The sequence below is a fragment of the Vipera ursinii genome, assembly GCF_947247035.1.
Source record: "Vipera ursinii genome assembly, chromosome: 14".
NCBI lineage: Eukaryota > Metazoa > Chordata > Lepidosauria > Squamata > Viperidae > Vipera > Vipera ursinii.
In genome coordinates, this window is record NC_139527.1 from 2,084,483 (window position 1) to 2,107,550 (window position 23,068).

Sequence of the window (23,068 nt, forward strand, 5' to 3'; positions counted from 1 at the left end):
TCCAAGGACCTTCCCAACTCTGTTATTCTGTTATATCAGCTAAAAGGGCTACTAACAATGATGGAAAGAATTGTTATTATTACTATTATGTTTGGTCACACAATCAACCAGATGTTTTGACTGGATTTGGCTTTGTCCACCTCTCCCAAGTCCTTCCCAAGGACCTGGAAGAGGCAAATGTGAATAATCACGGTGTTAAAAGAAGATTCATCCCAGGATGTCAACTCCAAGTCAAGCTGCTTATTGCAATTGACTGATGGAGATTTTAGTCAATGCCGATGGTGCTCAAAATGGCACTCCAGTTTTTTGGGGGGGATTGCCCCTAAGCCTATCACTCTTGATCCTGCCTGTGCTTTTTTTAATATATTATTCTACTTCTAGTTGCCGACATTTCTACTCTGTGATTTTCTCCAGGTTTATTACTTATTCATTTAAATTGATTGGCCGGCCAACTCCAGGAGACGCTGGAGAACATCGAGCTCTGTCTAGCGGGGAATGACCCAGTTAATGTCATTCTGTAACACACACACACACACACACACACAGGCGCAGAGAGCTGTGCTGGGTTCTGAGTAACCTGGTTTACCCTGGGGAAGAGCCAAACCAAGTTTCTTGCTGTCCTTAGGTTGAAGAAAGCGAGCCCAGTGTCATGTGGTTGTCGGGGCTGCATATCCCTGAGTCCTACCTCACGGCGCTCGTCCAAGCCACCTGCAGAAAGAACGGCTGGCCGCTCGACCGCTCCACTTTGTACACCCAAGTGACCAAGTACCGGACTGCGGACGAGGTCACAGAGCGGCCGGGCCAAGGTAAGGCGTCCCCCGGGCCCTGGCATTCAGGAAGCCCACAGAGCTGATGCTGATCAGGTTGCTACAGGTCGATGACCCCCAACATTTCCGTTGCTAAGCAAGGCGGTTGTCAAATGAGCTTCGCCCCCCCCCCTTTTACGACCTTCCTTGCCAACGATGTTAAGTGAGCCACTGCAGGGCTTCAGTTAGTAACACGGCTGTTAAGCGAATCTGGCTTCCCCATTAACTTTGCTTACCGGAAGGTGGCCAAAGGGGGAAATCACCTGACCCCGGGACACCGTGACCGTCGTAAATGTGAGCCAGTTGCCAAGGGGCCGAATGTTGATCACGTCACCACAGGGATGCCGCAAGGGTTGTGTGAAAAACAGGGGCGAACTGGGCCTTTCAGCAGGGACTCGTGGAACAATGTATTGGGACAACCAGTCATAGAATGAATTGCGCAATTGACGAACCTTATGGATCTTGCTGTAATAATAATAATAATAATTAATAAATTAATTTATTAATTTATTAATAATTAATAAATAAGATTGATTAAATCTTACATGCTGTCTGACTCTCCACAACTCTGGGCAGCTGCCACGTGTCCTCAAGTCCTGTATTTGTCGAGGGGGTGCAGCATTTCTTAAAAAAGGAGGATGCTGAGGATGCTCTATCTCTCAGGGCCGGCCCCCTCCTCTCTCTTCTCCCCAGGGTGTTTTGTCTCCGGCCTGTACTTAGAGGGGGCTGACTGGGACTTGGAGAACAGCTGCCTCATCAGGAGCAAGCCCAAAGTGCTGATTGTGGATTTGCCCATCCTGAAGATCATCCCCATCGAGGCCCATCGGCTGAAGCTGCAGGTAACGAGCTGAGGTCCACAAGCTGGTGGTTGAGTTTTTGACTAAGAATACCGGGAGGATGGGGGGTGAAGGCAGGACATTCTCTCCCAGACAGGAATGACCTTCTCTTTCCCTGTGGTATGGCAACGGTGGGGTCTTTGGCGCTCTTTGAGCTTGGTGGGTTTCTTGAAGACATCTCATGACCCTACTAGGTAACATCATCAGTGTTAGAGGGAGTGGGGGCTCGCTTTCTATTTATACACAAGAGACTTGCCCCTATCCGTGGAGGTGGGAGTGGTCTTCCTGGTCCTTCGATTAGGGGGCTGTTTACCATTTTTGTGGCGTTGTCAGTTCCTTGATTAGCGGGTTGTTTACTGCCTGTATCTAAACAGTGAAGAAACCCCCCCCACACTCCCTTCTAGCACTGATAATGTTGCCTAGATGGGTCGTGAAATGCCTGCAAGAAAACCACCCAGCTCAGAGACCAGCAAGGAAACCACAGCTCAACCCTGAGCTACAGTGGTTTACGTCTATAGGTTTTGTCTGCTTTTTTAACATCAACATCGTGATGGTTGTGTTGTGTTTTTTTTAAGAACACTTTCCGGACGCCAGTCTACACGACATCCATGCGGAGAAACGCTATGGGGGTCGGCTTGGTGTTTGAAGCTGATCTATATACCACAAGGCATATTTCTCACTGGGTCCTCCAAGGGGTTTCCCTGACTTTAAATGCCGATTAAGCAGCGGCGCAGCCACACTATAGCTCTGCTAACCTTTTTTTGCTGGGGGGGTTTTTTGGGAAAAAGCGAAGAAAGGCGGCAGTTGAAAAACCCAGCCATCCTCTAGCCGCTGGAGGCTTCCCGATTGCAAAGTTTTATTTTGCAGGTTTGTTGTGATTTTCAGTTACCGTTTCTTGTTCCTTTTTTAAAAAAAACAACGACAAATATTTATACGTTGCACTTTATATCAATAAATAACTCTGCAAATGTGTTTGGCGTAAAAGATGTAGTATGGGGATTTAAAACTAAGGCGGCAAACAGGAAAGTTAAGGAATCCGCTATCATCTCCAAAAATAGGTACGTGACTTGGTACGGTTCCACAAAACGCCCCTCTTTTTGCTACCGCAGATTAACTTGTCCGTCTGCCTTGAAAATGAATTTATTCGGTCTTCCTTTAGCCAATTCTCCTCGGCGTGGAAGCCGTTTTAAACCGTGTCTGGTGAAATTGCACCAGTAAGATTGTTTCCTTAATCTGCAGGACTGTAAGAAAGGTTAAGGGCATTTTTTTAAAAAAAATTTCACAGTGCATTCCTCCCAAATGTTTGCAGCAGATGCCGGGCAGTAAAATTTGACCCAGAAAATAAGTGAGCTCCGAAACGTTGCTGGTTAAGGCCATGCCTTTTAAAACACTATCATGTTCAAAGTATGGGCCTCTTGTCATTCATTAAACACTTACCTAAATCAGGGTCTCTCACTCTTGGCAACTTGAAGACCCGTGGCCCTTAACTCCCAGAATTCCCTAGCCAGCAGATGCTGGCTGGGGAATTCTGGGAGTTGAAGTCCGTAGGTCTTCAAGTGGCCGTAGTTGAGAAACTGCCCTAAACATTTAAAAAAAACCCCACCACAAAAGGAATATCATAAGCTTTTATTGGAATAAAAGCAATCTTATTCCTTTAGATGTGGGTGCTCCATGACTGGAGGTTTTTCCAAAGAGATTGCACAAACATTTGTCTGAAATGGTATAGGCTCTCCTGCCTGAAGAGGGGGTTGGACTAGAAGACCTCCAAGGGCCCTTCCCACTTTTGTTATTCCTATCCTCCAGCCGGCCTTCAGAGGGCCCTTGTAACCAGCCCAATAGTTGCTTTATTCTCCATCTCCAACGGAGACCCCCTTCCACCGTGCAGTGGTGGGCATTCGTTCTTCCTCCCCGGCCCCCTTCCACCACCACCCCCCTCCGATTCTCCTCCACATGTTCAACAAAGGACACAAACACGCTCAGCTGGATTAGCAAAAGAGAGTTTGTTGGGATTTCAGTAGATTACTAGATAAAAACCTGAACAGAAAAAAGAAACTCTGTGATCGAGACTTCATGCTGGAAAGGCAGACAGTGTGTACGGGGAGGGGGGGGTTTCTCTCTCCTTTGGCTGCTCTTCCTTCTTACACCACCACCACCACACCCCTCGCACCCGTGCGGGGCTCCACCCCACGCCCGAAAATAAGAATTGTATCACCACTGTGCGAAGTGACAGACAGACAGGAAAGGCTTTACTGTTAAGAGCCGATACACACACACAGCGCGGCAGGGCCCTGGAAGCCCCAGGCGCGGGCCCGTCGGTGCGCCCCGGATAAACGAAGGAGCCTCGGAAGCAAGCAATTCAGGCAGACACACCTGAGTTTGGCTACAGCGTTTCATTAGGTAGATAACTCTGCAATAGGAACAGGTGAGGAAGAAGTTACTCTAGTTCTGGAAAGGTTTTTGGCATGCACGACGGGGGGGGCGTTCGGAAGAGGGGAGGGAGGGGCAGCCTGACCCATCTGCTGACCGCCGAGAGTCCCCCTCCGAAGCGCCCGGTTCAAACAGTCCGATCTGTCCCCGAGTGCTTCCGAACCACTTTGCTCCCGTTCACCTGGTCCACGGCCAGCGTCTCCACCTCGGGCGGCTGGTGGGGCTGGGGAGGTGGGACGTGATGGATGCGGTGTGCCACCCCCACGTGGCTCTTGTGCTGCCTCTCCCGGGCCGGGCTGTGGGGCTCGGATGACGTGCGCTCGGACGGGATGGGAGGTATGACTAAAGGCCTCTCCTTCGGAAGGTGCAGCTCAGTGGATTCTCTGGCCAGTAAAAAGGGCGTGGGGTCGGGCATGGCGTCGACCGGCTCCCGCAGCAGCAGTTTACGGCTCTCCGAGCCTAAACGGTAGGCCTCCTCGAACTCGGGGTTGAGCGGCGTGGACAGGCTCTTCTTCATCCTGCGCCGCGGCGTTTCTGGAAGCTTCTCTTTGGGAGGAGCGGGCTTGTAGCCGGAGAGCACGGGGCTTCCGGACGGAGAGCTGTCCGACGTGCCGCTGGAGCTCATGAGTTTTTTCTTCGTGGCGTGGAGCTGGGTGGTTAGGTAGGCAATGGTGCTGGCCCGCTGCTCCAGTTCGCTGGAGAGCATGTTTAATTTATGGCTTTTCATTTTTAATTCTTCCAAGTATTTCTTCTCCCGCTCCTTGAAGGTGTTCTCCAGCACCGCGATCATGGCGTTCTTCTGCTCGAGCTCTTTTAATAATTCATTGTTTTCCATCTCCTTCGCTTTGAGCTGGGCCTCGAGTTCTTCGCATTTCCTTCTGAGCTCTTCGCTCCTTGAAATCCCATTTTCTGAAAGAGGGAGAAGAGAAGGAGAAGGGTTTACTTCCAAGAGACTCAAGACCGTCCCGGCATTCCGCACAAAGCCAGCTAAGAACTCAAGCCAGAAGCAGAACGGTTTTCCACGTGGGGGCGCTCTTGGGGAAAGAAATCACCGCAGGCGAACGTTGCATTCCTCTGCCTTCCCTGCAAAAAGACTTTGCCAAGGTGGCCAGCGAGGAAATGCAGAGAAAAGAATGGAATTCGATTCAGATTCCCAACATCTAATAAAAACAGCAGGGGTGAAAATGCACCTTCCACAATGTTTGAAGAATACCTTAAGCGCGGAAGGAGGGTATGCCCGAATGCGTTCTGATTCCTCACCTGTCAAGTCTGAACTTTTGAGAGTCAACTCGTAGGTCAGATCTGAAAAACAGACGAGAGTTAAGACACTGTAGAACGGGCAACCCAGAAAGGAAACCCAGAGGACACTAACGGGCCTTTCCAGAAAACAAAACAATGCTTTATGAACTAGGACTTGCAGACTTCCGTGACCAATCTCCACCCTGGGAAACCTACTTTAGTTACGTGACGCTTTTATCTCCTTATTTGTAAATGCTATAAGCAGCCAATAGAAGCTTCCTCTGCCCAAAAGAAATACCAAAAAAAAATTGTTATCAGCCCAGTTGCTTGAAAAGGCGACACATCTTGCAAGATGGGTGGACTTCAACTCCCAGAATTCCCCAGCCAGCAAGGACAAAGTTACAACGACCCTCAAAAAGGTGACTTGTGACCATTTCGCACAGTTACGACCGTTAAAATTTGGACGCTCGGCAACTGGTTTATATTTATTTATGATGGTCGCTGTGTCCGGGAAAAGCGGGGGGGGGGGAATCACGTGATCCCCTTTTGTGACCTCCTGACACGCAAAGTCAATGGGGGTAGCCATATTCGCTTAACAACCAGGCCACTAATTGAAAACTGCAGGGATTCACTCAACAACCGTGGCCAGAAAGAACGTGAAATGGGGCGAAACTCCCTTTAAGAAACGTCTCACCGAGCCACTGAAATTTTGAGCTCCACTGGGACCATTAAGTCGAGGACTACCTGTACATCTTAAAAGTCCGCCGAGGTCTCTCGGTACCTGTGCAGTGCTGCTGCAGGCGGCGGATCTCGGCATGCAGGCCCTTGAGGGTATCGGCGTGCTGCCTCTGGAGAAAAAGCAGATTCTTTTGGGCGCTGTGCAGCTGGTTCTCCAGGTTCAGTGCTGCCATCCTGGCATCCAGCCAACCTGGAGGGAGGGAAGAAAGGAAGGAGCGCCCCTTTAGATGATGCAGAAGGCAGGAAAGGAGAAGAGGTCAAAAAGGAAGCCAGGGGGAGACGGATCTGCGCAAGCCTACGGAAAAGGCGAGTTGTCAGGGTCCACAGAGAATTGGAAATTGGGAAGGATCCTTCCTGTCTTTACCATCGCTGAGATTTCAGTTGAAACTCACCACCTGTAGAACTCTCCGCCTGCATGGGATAACTGTGTGGTCACAATGGGTGAGAGGGAGGGAGGGAGGGGGAAGACACCGCCCAGGGCTCTTTAGTTCAATCCCCGCATTTACGGAATTGACACCAGAAGAACTCTGAAGTGGGGTTCAAAGGAGGAATCAGCCGGGTTGGCTTCCGATCCCCCTCATCCTCGAGATGACCAAACAAACGTTCCTCAACGCCAGCAAAAATCCGTCTCAAAGTAATGCCAAGTATCTGCAAGGAACTGAAGCAGCTTCTTGGATGAGAAGCGCAATGTTTTCAAGAAAGAAAGAAAGGAAAAAAAAAACCCGAACCCAAGCAAGTCCAATTTGGAAGAAGCACCTTAGGGACGATCGCGACCTGGACGATTGATACCTGCGTACCTCCATAGATACCTGCAAGGAAATTCTGGAATGGAAGGTCATCTCCCGAGTTTGTCGGGACATCAACATTATCCCCGGGCAGTGAACGTTGCAGTTCCAGCGATTCCCTGCCAGGACGTTTGTCCTTGAAGGCAAGGATGGAGAAGCCAAGGCCTAACACCTGAGCTGCCCAAACCTCCTCCGAAGCCCACTGGGGTCCCACCAGGCGGATGGAAGTCTCAACCCATGACAACCCTTCCTTTCACACAATAGAGACTGAAGGCCGTTAGGATCTGGTTTGGAGCACTGCTAAAGCAAGACACTCCCAAACATTTTGAGCCAGGTCTAACAAGAGACCTCCATCAAAGGGACATTTTGAAGACAAGGACATGGTTCTCCAAAGAAGTTAGAACAGCTCTTAACAGAATAACAAGAGTTGCAAGGGACCTAGAAGGTCTTCTAGTCCAACCCCCTGCCCAGGCAGGAAGCCCTACATCATTCCGGAGAAATGGTTGTCCATTTGGTTGTGAGCACCCACACTTTCTGGGGATAAGCAGCTTCACTGGTTAAATTGCTCTCGCTGTCAGGAAATTTCTCCTTAGGTTGCTTCTCTCCTTGATGAGTTTCCATCCGTTGCTTCTTGCCCTGCCTTCTGGTGCTTTGCAGAATAGGTTGACCCCCCCTCTTCTTTGTGGCAGCCCCTCAGATATTGGAACTATCATCTCACCCCCAGTAAAGACCCTGGATCAAAGGGAGTGTGTTTGTGTGGGGGGAATGGTTTCTCCAAAGAGATCACCCTGGTTTTTTTTTCCCCCAGACCCATGCCTTCTAGACATTTCTCAGGTTACATTATCTGCCTGGAAGAAGCAACCTGGTCTGTAGAGCTGAAAGCTTTACTGCCTCCGCTAATGCCTTGCTGCATACTCCCCTCTGCTCCCACCCACCCCCGGGGGAAAAAAAAATCAGGTGACAAAGCGCAGCACGGTGGGACTCGCCCATTGGAGTCGACAGTGGCTTCGTAGCTGGAGGGAAGAGAATCTGCTTTATGCAAGTCATATGATCTCGATTTTAAGATTGATTCTCCACAAAGTATAAAAGATGCTCCTTGGCAGGTCAATGGCTTCATCCATTATCTCGGCAATGTTTCCAGAACATGCTGCTACCCAGCTCTCCTTCCTAACTAATGAATCTGGTCAGAATTTAATGGTAGGTCGATGCTGACCTTTCTACTTCGTCTCTCTCTCTCTCTCTCTCTCTCTCTCTCTCTCTCTCTCTCTCTCTCTCTCTCTCTCTCTCTCTCTCTCACTCTCACTCTCACTCTCACTCTCACTCTCACTCTCCCTGGCCTAGGCCAACTTGGAGGGTGTAGGACAGGGGTAGGCAACCTCGGCTCTTTTATGACTCATGGACTTCAACTCCCAGAATTCCTGAGCTGGCATGGCTCAGCTTGGAAACCACTCCCTTTCCCCTCAGCATGGCTGGCTCAGGAATTCTGGGATTTGAAGTCCATGAGTCATAAAAGAGCCGAGGTTGCCTACCCCTGGTGTAGGAGAGCCCAAGGTTATTCCCTGTGGTTTTATTTTTCTTTCAAAAGCCAGGAGCTTGCAGGGAACAGAAGTCATTAAAATGTATTGCCACCCCACCTACACGAATTGCCCCAGGATCAGGAGACCCGGACCAACTCTACAGGAGGCTACAGATCAACTTTGGGTTTGAGAATTCTTTTCTCAACCTTTGGCTGTGGCAGCAGCCTTAGTAAGGCCAGACCTGGAATACTGCATCCAGTTTTGGTCATCACGTTACAAAAAAGAGGTTGAGAATTTGCAAAAGGCCTGGAGACAAAAAAACTATGAAAAAGGGTTGCGGGAATTGGGTATGGCCAGTCTAGAGACAAGAAGGACTAGGAGTGACATGACAGCAGTCTTCCAGAATTTGAGGGGCTGCCACAAATAAGAGGGGGGTCAACCTATTCTCCAGAGCACCTGAAGGCAGGACAAGAAGCTACGGATGGAAACTCATCAAGGAGAGAAGCCACCTAGAACTAAGGAGAAATTTCCTGACAGTGAGAACAATTAACCGTCAGAAGTTGTGGGTGCTCCATCACTGGAGGTCTTTAAGAAGAGACTGCACAGCCATTTTAGGAGAAACAGTTTAGGCCTCCTGCAAGAGCAGGGGTTAGACTAGATGACTTCCCAGGTCCAACTCTGTTACTGCAGATCCAGAGAAATGGATAAACTCAGTAACCAAGTTAAAGTCATCAGAGAAACTGAGGTGACCAATATCCAGACGGGCAGACAGACAGACAGACACACGATGCTAAGAACATTCCAGCTCTTTTCGAAAGCTGTAATAATTGAGGCCAAGACCGACTGTCCCCTGTTTTTGAATGCAGTGGCTCGTTCAGTCAGGCCTGCGGGCTCTTTCCCCCTCCTAGCTTTCCAGACAGACTTCTCTGGTTCCTTTCCAATCAACCTGCAAAACGTCTTAATGTCTTTGCAGAGTTTATTTTTAGCCCCTGTGACAAGACAGTGATGGAACAGGAAAGGGAGAACAATTAAGAGGACAAAAGGATGAGCTAATCTCGCCTGCTTTTTCAAACACTTTCTGGAAATACAGACAAGCCCTACCTATCCTGGGGAAGGACTCCAAAGCTGGCAGCTCGCAACCCAGCATGGCAACTTGCCACCAGCTTACGGCATAGTGCAGACGAGATTTTGGCAAACGCCAAACTGGGCTGTTTGGCAGAACCGAGCAATCCACCGGGGATGCCTCCTCTTGGGCCGTTCCGTTTATTCACCCATCCTTCTACCGTGAAAAACTGCAACAATGGGAACCTTCTCTTTGAAAGCCTGCGTTTTTATAAATCGTCTTCCCGATTGGAAAAAAAGGAGTTTTCTCATCAATTCCATCTTTTATGAGAGACATGTTGCAAATCAAATGGCCCAACAAGAAAAAGATGCTCCTTTTTAAGGTGGTTTGATTAATAATGATGTACCAGCGAATCAACAAGTCCAGTTAAACAGGAAGAGGGAAGTAGCCAAGAGTCTAGATCTCCTAATGCTGCTGTTAAGACTGCCGGGCCCCACCCAGATCTTCAGAGCCATCACCCAACCAAGATGGGCAGCTGCAGAAATCAAATAATAACTGCCCTATGATAGCAAACTGGCTCATGGAAATAGACAGTAATGCGCAATAGCCTTCCAGAGCTGAGTCTTGGAAAGCCGAGATATGATGGTTAGCAAGACCCAGCAGGGCTTTTTGCTTCAAAGAATAGGATTTGGGGCTGTGCACTGCAGTAAAAAAAACCCCAAACCATCTGAAACAGACAAAGATAGCAAAATTTAGCCTCCAGCTCTTACAGGAAAGAGTTCTCTTTCAGGAAGACCCTAAATTGACAGTCACAAACTCAGTTCTAATTGCTCCAATCCCAAACACTCATATGATGGGGCGCTGTTCCACGCCACCCACAAGTCTGTATGAATGCCTATGGGTGCGCTGACTGTTAATTACTCGCTTGAAATATTAGCTGCCTCTGACAAACAAGCGGAGACACCATCTGGCTTCATCCAATTAAATATTATAAAATCAGCTTAAAGGTGGTTGCAAAGTTCACCAGCATTACCGACACTTGGGAGACATGCTTACCTACAGCTTGTAAGGCCACAGTTCTGCACGAAATATCCTCTTAATGCCACCTTCTAACTTTCTGGAAGTTTGTAAGACCTCACCCCTCTGCCTAGGTGGCTTCACCTAGAGAAAATCTGAGCCGTTTATTCCTGCCGTGGCGGTTGCCGTGTTTTCCGTCCTTTATAACCTCACAAAAGAGCAGAGTCTGCTTTCAGCCACCGGACTCACAACTGCCCGGCTACCATTCAGCACTTCGTAGCCACGATCTTCAAGTTCGGCCCTGGACCAGTGAAAAAGCAACAGCCTTTGAAACGAGAAAGCTTCGAGCGATGCATTCAAAAGGTAGAATGTGGGAACACCATGAGATTATTCATGAAAAAAGTTCCAGAGGCTGACCCTAGTCGAGAGCTAATATTCCATGTTTTTATGGCACCCCTAGCTGTACGCAGGCAACCCCTCCCTCACGGCACAGCTGCCTAATTTTTGCAGCTGAGAGCAAACAGCCATCAAGACTCCCCAAACTACCGTTGCAAGGGAAGAAAGCCACTGCCGTTCAATTTTCAATTTTCAGTTGGGATCCAAAGAGACCGATCCGATGCTCTCGAACACGCAGTCTTTCTGCTAAAAAACAGAATGAAAAGTAGCCCCCCCCCACGACAAACTCACCCCCTTACGCGAGCATTCTCAAAAGTCCCTGCTCCCGATTTACACTCCCAGGAAACCCCAGGAGGATGGGAGACGCACGGCCCATTCAGTGCCACCGACTGCAGTGTTACCCCGGGAGCGAATTCTTGCTGCGTAAGAAGGAAGCGAAAGCAAAGCAGTTTCGTTTGCACACGTATCAAACATCCCCCCTCAAAAAAAGATGCGGTCTCTTTTTCCACCTGCAATGCAGACAATGAACTTAACGATCCACCCTTGGACTTTCCAAGCACCCCACCCACCCATCCAGGAGCCTTTTCCTTAAATTACCCGTTTCCAGCACATTGCTAAGACTTAGCAGCCAAACCACTCCGGCAGCGGAGTTTGCATTTTCCCTCCAGTGGTTAACAAAAGCGGAGACCCTCCCATCCCCATGATGTCCCACCTTCGGCTGAAGAAGCATGCAGAATATCAGCCAGCCAGCTAGCTTGCCAGCAAGGAAAGGGGGGGGAGAGAAGAGGAGAGGGAGGGGCGCCATTCTAGCCAGAAGCTTGATTTGGTCTGGCTGCTCTCATTTCCAGGAGGGTTAAGAAAACCCAGCTGAGGCTGGAGCATCACAAGCGTGCCACAATCTTCCCACCTTATGTCGTGGGACTGGTCCACGCTGCAAAGGAAAGTGTGTGTGTGTGTGTTTGTGTGTGTGTATTAAGGGGAGGGGTCCCACTCTCCTTCCCATCCTCTGTCGCTGCCCTTGCGGACCCTCCCTTTTCTCTAAAGAGAAACCTGGAGTGATTCTTCCCATTTTTTTTAAAGATTAAACCCCCCCCCCAGCAGCTAACAATTATATTCTGCAGGTGGGTTTTGAAGCCGGAGGGGAGGGGCAGAGAAACCTGGAGGATGAAGTTAGATGAATACAGGTCGTCCCCAACTTACGACCACACCGGAGCCCAAAATTTCTCTTGCTAACTGGAGACAATACGTCACGTGGGTTTTGCCCCGTTTTACGGCCTCTCTCGCCACGGTGGCGAAGCGAATCGTCGCCGTTGTTAAAAACTGTGGGGGGAAAAACGGCTCTTGAGTCCCTTTTCTTTCAGTGCGGTTGTAACTCTGAGCGGCCAGTAAATGAACTGCTGCTACGTGGTGGAGGGCTACCCGGTTAAGCTACGGAGTTAATGCGACTTTCTTTTGGTACGCCTGTTTAATGGCAGAGAAACAGGTTGAGTAGCAGGGAGGGATTTGAGCTTTGTTTCCTGTGAAAAAGTGTGCCTCGTTTTCTTCTTGGGGGGGGGCCTTGATAAAATAGATATGAGACAGACAAGAGATGATCGGGATGATAAGGGATGGATGGATGGATGGATAAATATGAATGGACGGATAGACAGACCGACAGGTCTCCCCTTGTTTTCTTGAAGAATAGGGGGGGGGCGCCCACCTATTCCCTAACACCGGAAGTGTCTTCCCTTAATGGGGAAGGGTCTCCCCTTATAAGGGAACCCTTTCCCCCTCCCATACTTTTTGGGAGGGGTACTCACCAAGTCCTTTAGAGCAGCGTTTCCCAACCTTAGGAACTTGAAGACGCGTGGACTTCAACTCCCAGAATTCCCCAGCCAGCATAGCTGGCTGGGGAATTCTGGGAGTTGAAGTCCACGCATCTTCAAGTTCCTAAGGTTGGGAAACGCTGCTTTAGAGAGGGAGAACATTCTCTGTAAGTGGGGAAGGGTCCTCCTAAGTCATTCCATGGGGGGAAAAACACCCTTCTTATATATGGGGGGGGGGTCCCTGAGGCTTCCCAGAGGGAGATCTCTCTCCTGAAGCGGGGGGGGGGGGGGAGGTCTCCACATGTCATTCCTTGGGGCAAAACCGTCTCCTTTATCATATGGGGGGGGTGTCTCCTCATCTAGTGGTAGGGGGCTCTTCTCAGGCTTCCCAGTGGGAGGGGTCCCTCTTTAAGTGTGGGGGGGTCTCCCCCCGCAGGAAAATACGCCTCCCTCCCCTCTTGGGGCGGGGGCTCCCCTTCCTCAGTAATTCAAGCAAGTGGGGCTTGGGGGGGGTCTCTCCCCGGGGCCCCCCAAGGGTGAAACAGGAGGGGTGAGTCTGGCGAGCCCCCCCATCCCCTTCCCCACCCTCCGCGCGGTGCATGATGGGAAGAACGCGGGGAGGGGGCGCTCTGATACTCACCCTCCGCCGCCGCCGATGCTCCCCCCGCCCCGCTCCGGTCCTGCCGGGGGGAGGGAGGCCGAGGGGAGGGGGCGCCGCTCCCCAAAGGGAGCGAGGAGGAGGGAGGGAGGGGGGACGGGGTGACGTCGAGGGCAGGGGAACTGCGCAGGCGCGGAGGCTCAGGTGCAGCCGCGGCGAAACCGCTGCCGCGTTGCCACGGCAACCGGCTGGCCGCTTCCCCTGGCAGCGGTTGCCGGGCTCTTTTTTTTTTTTTTTTCCTTTCCTCCTTTCCTTTCCGTTGAAGGCTCCGCCCACGTGGGGGCGGGGCCTCGAGGCGTTCCAGAGCCCGGAGGGAAGGAATACGTCGCCGAGTCCAAATCCAAACCAGTTTGGACCACAGCTCCCATCATCCACAGGCGACATAGGTTGCAGCTTTATATAATGAAGCAAAGAAACAGAACGACTCGTGAAATCTCTCTCTCTCTTTTTTTTTTAATCGGCATTCTGCAAATAAACTTCCGGGCACGATCAAAAAAAAAAAAAACCCTCCTCCGATCCTGCTTTTTCCAACGATCGATCAATGAAGAAATGGGTTTGATGGCTAGCCCAGCAAATTGGGAAGTCATTGAAGGATATGCCGAAGAATAGGAGCGTTTCTCAACCTTGGGGACTTTTAAGATGGGTGGAGTTCAACTCCCAGAATTCCCCAGCCAGCATGAATTCTGGGAATTGAAGACCACCGGTCTTAAATAATAATATATCGATTAGGATTAGGAGAAGCCGAAACTGGCAAGCTGTTGGCGGTAAAACTCCATCCTTAATTTAAACCCAATTTTTATGATGGGTTGCAATACGAAACCTGCTTTGCAGACCGAAGATAACAGCATGGACACCTGGCTGCGAGCAGCTCCACTTGCAAACGTCTGGGTGTTGGATGTTTGCAAAAACGTTGGGGGTCTCTTTTCTGAGATGTTCAGCCCCTAATGGTTGGACCGGTTAGCGTCCGTGCATCGAAGATTCAAGAAAACTCACTGATTTCAGAAATGTGAAGGACACAGGATGGGATGGCCTTCAGCTCCGGCTTTTAAAAGCGATGGTTGTAAATAGCAATCCTGACGCAGCAGATCTGAAAGCTGGATCCATTTAGGAGTCAGATGAACAGGCAGAGGAGATGTGGCCAGTCCCAAAGATAATTTCATTTTCTGGCAACGATCAAGAGTGCATTAAGCTGACCGGGATTGTAAAAGTGATAAGCCAGCAAAAGGAAAAAAAGACAGGCGGCCATTCTTATAGATTTGGAAAAGGGAGGGAAAGAGAAGGAAGATGAAAGAAAGGAAAAGAAAGAAAAGGAACAGGAAAAGTGGGAAGAAGGAAGGAAGGAAATAAGCGAGAGACAAGGCAAAGCAGGAAGGAAGGAGAGAAAAAGGGAGGGCGAGGAAGGGAAGGAGGAAAATAGGAAGGGAGGGGAAAATTAGGAAGGGAGGGAGAGAAAAGCAAAAAACGGAGAGAAAGTGAGAAAAAAAAAACGAAGAGAAGAAGTTATACCTAGCTCCATCACCAACTTTACAAAGCTCAAGAAGAGCTTAACAATGTAGGCCAAATCAATTAAAAAGTTCCCCACAAATATATTTTGCTGTTGTTTGCAACTCTGTGGGTTTCTGTAAGTGTTACAGGTACTCCTCAACTTACACTATTTCGTTTAGTGACCATTGAAAGTTACAACTGCACTGAAAAATGTGACTTATGACCTTTTTTCACATGTTATGACCGTTGCAGCATCCCTGTGGTCACGTGATCAAAATCCAGCCACGGAGCAACTGCTTCCTATCCACGGCGGTCTCAGCGCCCCAGGGTCACGTGATCCCCTCTTGCAACCTTCTGGCTGGCCAGCTCAACGGGGAAGCCGGATTCACTTTAACAACCAGGTTGCTAACTTTCCAATGGCGGTGATTCACCGAACAACCGTGGCAAGAAAGGACTTAAAACAGGGCAAAATTCACTTAGCAAATGTTTCGCTTAGCAACACAAAAAAAACTGGGGCTCAATTGTGGCCGTAAGTCGAGGACTGCCTGCATTTGTGTCCCAGTGCTTCCGCTGCTCGTGCACTTTTGCATCAGCCCAGACACAGAGCAGGGAAGCACAAGCACCCCAGCAAGAAGAATTAAACTAGCAATGGTTTGTTGAATAGTTCAGTCTTATGTCCCTGCCCCACATTAAGCAGGGCTGCCCCGAGTTACGACCATTGGCTGTTCCCACCCCGAGGGAGGGTGAGGGCAGAGAATCCGTGAAAGATGACAGGAGTTTCTTTCATCCAATCGGAGAAGAGAGGACCAGGGCAGGGCGTTAGCCAATGGACAGATCGAGCGGAGAGGCGGGATGAATACAGAGGGGGAGGGAAGCGGCTCTTTGGAGAAAAGGAAGGGAAAGAGAAAGCTGCTCTTCCATTGGTCGTCGCGTAGCACCGAAACCCGGGCGTAGACATTTGATTGGTTTAAAGCAGAGGTGGGAGGGGGGGAAACCATGGCGGACTTCAACTCCCAGAATTCCTGCGCCAGAACAGCTAGCTCAGGGATTCTAGGAGTTGAAGTCCACTAGCTACAAACCTTTGGGGCGCGAGAGCTGCGACTGGGTCTCGCGAGATCTTCCGCAGCGCGCGAAATGCGGCCGGGAAGCGGCCGGGTAGCCGGCCAGGATGGCGCAGAGGAAGGACAGAGGAGGCGGCGGCGGCGGCGGCGGCGGCGGCGGCGGCGGGTGGCGGCGCCGGTGGGCTGCGGAGCCCTCGGCGGGAGACGGCGAGAAGGAGACCCCGCGGTGAGGAGGAGCCCGAAACCGGGTCGGGGTTCTGCGCCAGGGCTTGGTCCGGGCTGTCCTCGGCTTACGACGGTCCGTTTAGTGACCGTTCGCAGTTACAGCCGTACTGGGGAAAAGGACTCGAGACCATGTTTCACACTCAGCGACCGTTGCAGCATCCCCGGGGGTCACGTGATCCACTTTTGGGACCTGACAAAGACATTGTTAGCTTTGCAACCATTTCATTAGCAACTGCAGTGATTCACTGAACGACGGTGGCAAGAAAGGTCATAAAACGTGGCAAAGCTCCCTTAGCAACAGAAGCGTGAAATGTCCTCGCTTAAAAACAGAAACGTTGGGCTCAATTGTGGTCGTAAGTTGAGGACTACCTGTAGCAAAGAACCCACAGATCTCTGGGGGTCTCCGCTTCCCAAAGTGTCAAAGACAAGTCCTTGACTTACAATGGTTCGTTTAGTGACCGTCCGCAGTTACAGCAGCCCTGGCGGGAAAAATGGACTCGTGACCGCTTTTCATGTTTACGGCTGTTGCAGCCTCTGCATGGTCAGGTGAACAAAATTCAGACAGTTGGCAATTGATTCATACTTATGACGGTGGCAGTGTCATGGGATCCCCTTTTGCGACTTTCTGGCCAGCAAAGTCAATGGGGAAGCCAGATTCACTTAACAACCTTGTGACTTACTACAGTGATTCACTTAACAACTGTGTCAAGCTAAGTCGTAAAATGGGGGCAAATCTCTCACTTAGCAACATAAATGGTGGGCACCGTTGTAATTGTAAGTCAAGGACTGCCGGTATATCCTGTCTTAACTAGCACCATTTACCTAGTGATTTATCCAAAGACCGTTTTTTTTGGAAGGTTTGAGCTTTGGTTTCTCTAGAGACTTTTTTAAAAAAATGGGTGAAAATATTTTCGTTTTCTTGCCCCAGGGATGACGGCTCCTCGCTTTCTGCTCTCCGGCGTTTAGAGCGCAGCCAGTGGACGGACAAAATTGACGCGCGGTTTGGGTTCGAGAGAATGAAAGAACCTGCGGAACGGACAGGCTGGCTGATCAACATGCACCCGGTAGGAATCTCCCGCTTCTTCAGAAATAAATTTCAGACGTGGCTCTTTGGGTGAAAGTGCCAGACAGGTTTGCTTGTTAATCGTGATTGCCGTGAAGGTTGCTGTGCCCAAATTTTGAATATTTCTTGTGGGTATCAATATGCAAGAACATAACGCTGATTTTAAGATGTTTTCCTTTAAATATACAGTATGTGCTGCTGTTTAGAACAGTGGCAGAAAAATTGCTTTTTTTTTCTTTTTAAAGGGTTTCTGTCCCTTTCCCCCCCCCTCTACGGGTATGTTTAAGAACAGTATGAAATTACAACAACTTCTGACAAAAGTGATTTTACAGCCCATCTTCACGCTTAACTACTGTTGCACCAACCCCCAAAGTCGTGTAATCGCAATTGTGGCACTGGACAACCGGCTCGTGTTTCCTTGCGTTTACAACATTGCAGCATCCTGTAGTCATGTGACTACAATTTTTTTGACATTCCCAGCCAGTTTCGAACAAAAATCATCAGTTGGTGATTCATTCCATTCATGGTGATTCATTTTATGAGTGCAGGTATAAATGGTTATTATAAAATTGCGTATGTACCTTATGACTGCGCCGACTTACAACAAATTCCGAACCCAATTGTGGTTGTAAGTAAAGGGCTATCTGTATTACAACCTGTGACAAAAGGCTTCGAATGATCTTTTAAATATTTTTCAGTTTCAGAGCTTCAGGGATGACTGTCTTTTCCTTACACGTCCAATTTAGTTCTTTGGGGGGGAGAAATATTATTCAACACATTGAACTGATTGCTCCTAACTATAGAATAGTATGTTAGGAGAACGTGATTTTCTAATTAAATGTCTTTAGTAACCTTTGTTTGTTTTAGACGGAGATTTTGGATGAGGATAAACGCTTGGTCAGCGCTGTGGATTATTATTTCATTCAGGAGGATGGAAGCAGATTTAAGGTCGGTGGTGTCTTTAAACTGGGACCCTTAAAGGCGATATTTATCCAGGGGTACATTTTAAAAGTCCTGCTTGAAATTTGGAAGAAGATTAGCTATGCGATGGGTGGGATTTTTAGCACATACCTGTTAATATATGTAATAATACCAAATGCATTTTGAAATAAGCCTCTTCCCTAATCAAGTGACCATTTGAAGATTTACATTCTTAGGAATTGCGTAGTTAACAAACGAGGGTTAAAATGCTTTATTTTTCAGAACTGGCAGCTAACTCTTGTTCACAATGCTTTGGCGAGAAAGCAGCAAGTGGTACATACAATTTGGAATGTGGGAGAGTTCTTTTTAGAGGTGTTAAAATTCATTTGAATTAAAGCAATATACCAAATTGTCAGTGTAAATTGTGAACGGAGCCCACAGCAATCAGCACAATCTTGTGTTTTTCACCGTTCTGTTGCAACGGGAATTATTTAGTTTGTAAGAGCTTATTTAGTTTGTTCTCTCCTAGGTGGCTTTGCCCTACAGACCATACTTCTACATTGCAGCCCAGAAGGTGAGTCTAATCTACACCTGCAACCCCTGATGGGTTTCAAGCCTTAAGCCATTTGGACATCAGTCCACTGTAATATCGCTCTTGAGTAGACATTACCCTGTTAAAATACTTCATTTGGGACTGTACCTTAAAAGTAGTAAATTGTAAGTAAGAAGTTGTTCCTTAATAACTGCTGTGTACGATCTTGTGTGCTAGTGGTTTATACGCTGAGAGATTGGTTTTGTGTGTTTGCATATGTGTATTGAGACTCTTCAGGAGCATATTAACAACGACAAAGTGTCTTTTTCTGAAAGTTTGCTCACCATCAATGGGAGCAGGTGATGGCTGTGCTTTAATAGGATCTTACTTCAAGGAGACAGCCGCTGTGGGAAGTCCGTCATCCTTTGCAAAACGTTCAGACAATTTGTTGTAAGCTTTTCTGCTCGGATAGAATTCGAATGTTTGTAGAAATAAGTTCCACTTAAGCCATTTAATATAAAATGTCTTTTTAGGGTTGTGACCGAGAAGTATCATCCTTCCTTTCCAAGAAATTCCAGGGAAAAATAGCCAAATTGGAAGTTGTACACAAAGAGGATCTGGACTTGGTGAGAAATGGATTCAGTAAGGTTTTTTTTTTTAATACGACGGCAACTTTACTTAAGAGCGTAGTGTGATAATCCCGATCCACTTTGTTTGTGGTTTGGCTGATCAGAGGGGGCTGCAATGATTCTCAAGACTCAAAAGTTGCCACAATGAGCCTGGTTTGCTTCAGCTACTGTGTTTTTAAAGCATTCTTCTGTACCCCCATTTGGTGGTGTTAACTGCTTTGATCCCCCATGATCCTTGCATCTCGTATGAATCTCTCAAAAGTTTGATTCTGGTCTTTTTTGTTTCGTTTTGTTTTGTTGTAGCCCAATCACCTAGTTGGCCTGAAACGAAGTTATATCAAGCTTTCTTTCAACACAGTAGATGACCTGGTAAAAGTCCGCAGGGAGATTACCCCTGCTGTCAAGAAGAACAGAGAACGGGACCAAGTTTTGGACACCTACACCAGCCTGCTGACCAGGTAGGGTAGTCAAAGAATAAGTCCAGATTCTGGCAGAATTTCGTTGAGTTGAACTGCTTCAAGCAGTCCCTTCACTCTGTGGGCTATTACAGCAGGGCTGTTTCCTTGCTCAGAGCTTTTGGTCTGTTGAAAGGAGCAGAATATGCACAGTGCTGTCAGAGAACCTGGCTCGTCTCTCTAGGACAGGGGTAGGCAACCTCGGCTCTTTCATGAGTCATGGACTTCAATTCCCAGAATTCCTGAGCCAGCATAGCTGACTCAGGAATTCTGGGAGTTGAAGTCCATGACTCATAAAAGAGCTGAGGTTGCCTACCCCTGCTCTAGGATATAATCATTTAAAACAAATGTGGAAATATCCCTGAACTCAAACTTTTCTGGGCATATTAGCCAGGGTACATTGGGGCGGGGGGGGGGTTGGCATGGGGATGTCTTATCTTCCAGTATCGACACGCCTGTGTTGGAAGTGAAGCACCAAGAACCTGTCTGCTTTTCCAAATGAAACAGAAAATACCAAAAGGCAGGTCATCTGTTCTTTCATAAGACTGGATACTAGACCCAGAAGAAATAGCTTATAGCCCGTGGGACGCTTGGCTTGCAAGTAAAGCTCTAATCAGACAGCAGTTCAAGATAGAACATCATCGTGATCCCAGGCAGAAGTTGCTTGGTAGACCCCCAAGTCCTTGTGGAAACGGTCAGCAAGGCATCCCAGGCTGTTCTAACGGCAAGGTTTATGCCGGGAAAAGAGGGAGAAGATTTTAATAGCAGAACAATTAAATATGGCTTTAGGTTGCTTTCGCGGTGGCTTAGAGATGAATTGGAGGCAATGTCCTTGGGGGAACATCCTCTAACATCAAAGCGTCCTTGGGTTGCAATTGGCTAGAAAGCTGAGACCACAGAGCCACGGTTTCCGTTTCTGCTCTTTTGCAACCATAGTCTGTCTGCTCTCAGCCAGCATGCAAAGAAGTCTTGTAAAAAAAAAAGCCTGGCTTTTCTTCTTTTTTTTTTCTCCCCCCCCCCCTTAGTGCTCTCACTGGGCACAGTCTGACCCACAAGGAGGAGCCCTCAAAGAAGACTGCAGACCAGATGGACAACATCGTAGACATGCGGGAGTACGACGTGCCCTACCATATCCGCCTGTCCATAGATCTGAAGATTTACGTGGTGAGGGCAATAGGCCTGATCCGGCCTCTCGTGCGATTCCTAGTGACCGAAATCACAGGGGGTGCAACAGTCTTCCCCCCCCAACTTAACTCTCCAAAACTGTGCTGATACCGGGATACGCTTGGAAGGAAACTATTATTACAAACATCTCTTGAAATTTTATTTGATTTTTTTTTTTAATTTTCTGCAAGGGACATAAATCAGAGCCCCCAGAGATAGAATATAAGATCTTTTGCTAACGTAAAAAACAAGTTCGGTTCATTTCCGCTGCCTGGAACGAACCGTCGTTGGGTCCTTCTCCTTTTTTTCTGTTAGTAGTTCTAGTAGGTTGAAGATAAGTTCAGAATGGCTTCATTCGCAGCAGAGTGATAGAGGCTGGGATCAAATTCCATCTCAACTTAATTCCGGTGGGTCCTCTTATCCTTTGACAGGCTCACTGGTACAACATTCAGCACCGGGGCAGCAGTTTTCCTCCTGTGATTATTCGGCGAGATGACATGGTAGAACGGCCTGTGAGTATTTCTCCAGAAATCTTTCTAAAATTTCCGGGCTTTGAAATTTGGCGTTGCATGGAAGGAGCGTTCTCTGAAATTCCTGACTTTTTTTTCTTTTTTTAAAAAACCTTCCTTCCAGGATCCTGTTGTTCTTGCCTTCGACATTGAGACTACAAAACTCCCTTTAAAATTTCCTGATGCAGAAACAGACCAGATCATGATGATCTCCTACATGATTGATGGCCAGGTAATTCATTAGTTGTGCCTGTAATTTAGTCACGACGTCTCTCCCCCACCCACCCCAAAAAAGCGCCGTTTAGAACATGAACAGCTCCAGACCGATACACTGAGATCTCTAGGCTGGCAAAGTAGTGAAGAACACATAGTGTGAAGCCGGTTTGCAAATGGGTCCTCGGTGACATTTTGTATTTGTCAAAGTAGGTCTTGCAGATTGCACTGCAGGTAAAAGACACAGTGCTGCAGGTGCATTTGTGTATGGCGTTTCTTCAAAACCCCGTTCTCTTAGGCCGCTCGGTATTTGGTCCCGTATAATGACTAGAATCCGATGGGAAAGGAGAATAAGATTGCTATAAGCAGGCATATACATAGAATGAAGGCTATTGCTAAGCTTGTAAGCCGCCCTGAGTCTTCGGAGAAGGGCGGGATATAAATGGAATTAAAATAAATAAATAAATAAAATAAATTAACTCGGCTCTGGAAGAGACCATGGTGGGGAAGGTGGACTGCAGATTTTTCCAGCCAGGAGGTTTTTGAAATTTGGAGCTGGCATTCCTTCGCTTCTTTTCCTGTGGTCGCTTTACGATCTGCTCGATCAGCTGATCCTGTTCTCCCCTCTTCCTCAGGCTGGTTGGCTTGAACTGTTCACAGAAGCCCACCCCCCTTGTTTAGAGGGTGGTGCATGCCTCAAATGAGAATGGAGAAAGGGGGACAGTCTGCGGGGTTGCGTTGTTCCAAATTAATATCTCGAGAGAATGGCTGGTTGTTCAAATGTTCCATCACGTTTCTTTCTCGCGGTTCAGGGATACTTGATCACAAACCGGGAGATTGTTTCAGAAGACATTGAAGATTTTGAATTTACTCCCAAACCAGAGTATGAGGGCCCGTTCTGTGTATTCAACGAACCAGATGAGGTCAGCTTCCCCCCCCTTATTATTATTATTATCCTTACATCTATACATTCAGTCAAATGGCTCCTTAACTACCCAACCTATTTGACTATGTACGTAGTCAACAAAATATAGAGACCAGATTGACCTTTTAATCGTAACGGTCTCTAAACAACACGTTTTCTTTCCCTTTTTAAAAAAAATCAGGCTCATCTTATCCAGCGGTGGTTTGAACATGTTCAAGAAACCAAGCCAGCTATCATGGTGACCTACAACGGAGACTTCTTTGACTGGTGAGAATCGGATCTTAGCAAGTCGGCTGTCTGTACCTGCACAGTCAAATGTGGAGATATATTTATCCCAAGCAATCCTTTAGGTCCAAAGAAAGAGAGAAAAGCCAAGTGGAATCCAGCTCATCCACTCTTACGGACTTGAAAGGGCATTGTCCTTGCGCAAGAGGGACAAATTTGCGTGTTAAATATTAAAAATAAATTTTAAGGATGGAAAGAACATCCAAAGTAGCCCAATTCACTTAACCTGGACTGTTTAGTGATTTGAACATCAAGGCATAGAGAAACTGAGTGCTCTGGAAAATTGTGCTCAGGTTTCTTTTTTTTTCTTTTTT

At 48.1% G+C, this 23,068-nt stretch overlaps 3 protein-coding genes across 7 annotated transcripts in view; 2 read left to right on the forward strand and 1 right to left on the reverse strand.

The window, feature by feature from the left end:
• The window catches only part of DNAH10 (dynein axonemal heavy chain 10), a 48,327-nt gene extending 45,713 nt beyond the window's left edge, over window positions 1-2,614 (forward strand). Inside the window, exons 75-77 of the mRNA XM_083373728.1 lie at window positions 626-806; window positions 1,500-1,645; window positions 2,218-2,614. Coding sequence (XP_083229854.1) covers window positions 626-806; window positions 1,500-1,645; window positions 2,218-2,364 — 474 coding nt within the window. The 3' untranslated portion in view covers window positions 2,365-2,614. The remainder of the gene's footprint in view (window positions 1-625; window positions 807-1,499; window positions 1,646-2,217) is intronic.
• Window positions 2,615-3,866: 1,252 nt separating this feature from the next.
• Window positions 3,867-13,554, reverse strand: CCDC92 (coiled-coil domain containing 92). Of its 4 annotated transcripts, XM_083373471.1 has the most exons (5): window positions 13,270-13,554; window positions 10,975-11,070; window positions 6,090-6,236; window positions 5,330-5,371; window positions 3,867-4,978 (listed from the first exon to the last, which is right to left on the reverse strand). In XM_083373471.1, exons 3-5 carry the CDS (start codon window positions 6,217-6,219, stop codon window positions 4,197-4,199), a joined length of 954 nt encoding a protein of 317 aa, XP_083229597.1. In that variant the 5' UTR covers window positions 6,220-6,236; window positions 10,975-11,070; window positions 13,270-13,554; the 3' UTR covers window positions 3,867-4,196. The 4 variants fall into 4 exon arrangements, with proteins under 4 accessions (XP_083229597.1, XP_083229599.1, XP_083229598.1 ...); XM_083373473.1 differs by lacking the exon at window positions 10,975-11,070 and having other exon boundaries at window positions 13,270-13,273; XM_083373472.1 differs by lacking the exons at window positions 10,975-11,070; window positions 13,270-13,554 and adding an exon at window positions 12,025-12,052.
• Window positions 13,555-15,936: 2,382 nt separating this feature from the next.
• The window catches only part of POLE (DNA polymerase epsilon, catalytic subunit), a 31,124-nt gene continuing 23,992 nt past the window's right edge, over window positions 15,937-23,068 (forward strand). For both annotated transcript variants that reach the window (XM_083373715.1, XM_083373716.1), the window contains exons 1-11: window positions 15,937-16,059; window positions 16,987-17,122; window positions 17,989-18,069; window positions 18,572-18,616; window positions 19,108-19,200; window positions 19,507-19,661; window positions 20,684-20,822; window positions 21,254-21,334; window positions 21,456-21,563; window positions 22,357-22,467; window positions 22,651-22,736. In XM_083373715.1, the coding sequence (XP_083229841.1) occupies window positions 15,941-16,059; window positions 16,987-17,122; window positions 17,989-18,069; window positions 18,572-18,616; window positions 19,108-19,200; window positions 19,507-19,661; window positions 20,684-20,822; window positions 21,254-21,334; window positions 21,456-21,563; window positions 22,357-22,467; window positions 22,651-22,736 (1,154 nt within the window). In that variant the 5' untranslated portion in view covers window positions 15,937-15,940. The remainder of the gene's footprint in view (window positions 16,060-16,986; window positions 17,123-17,988; window positions 18,070-18,571; window positions 18,617-19,107; window positions 19,201-19,506; window positions 19,662-20,683; window positions 20,823-21,253; window positions 21,335-21,455; window positions 21,564-22,356; window positions 22,468-22,650; window positions 22,737-23,068) is intronic.

Excerpts from the sequence above, each read along its gene's own strand:
- CCDC92 (XM_083373471.1), bottom strand. The coding sequence starts at position 6,219 with ATGGCAGCACTGAACCTGGAGAACCAGCTGCACAGCGCCCAAAAGAAT. Across the intron at positions 5,372-6,089 it reads CCTGCAGCAGCACTGCACAG|ATCTGACCTACGAGTTGACT; the intron begins GTACCGAGAGAC and ends TCTGTTTTTCAG. Across the intron at positions 4,979-5,329 it reads CAAAAGTTCAGACTTGACAG|AAAATGGGATTTCAAGGAGC; the intron begins GTGAGGAATCAG and ends TCCCTCTTTCAG.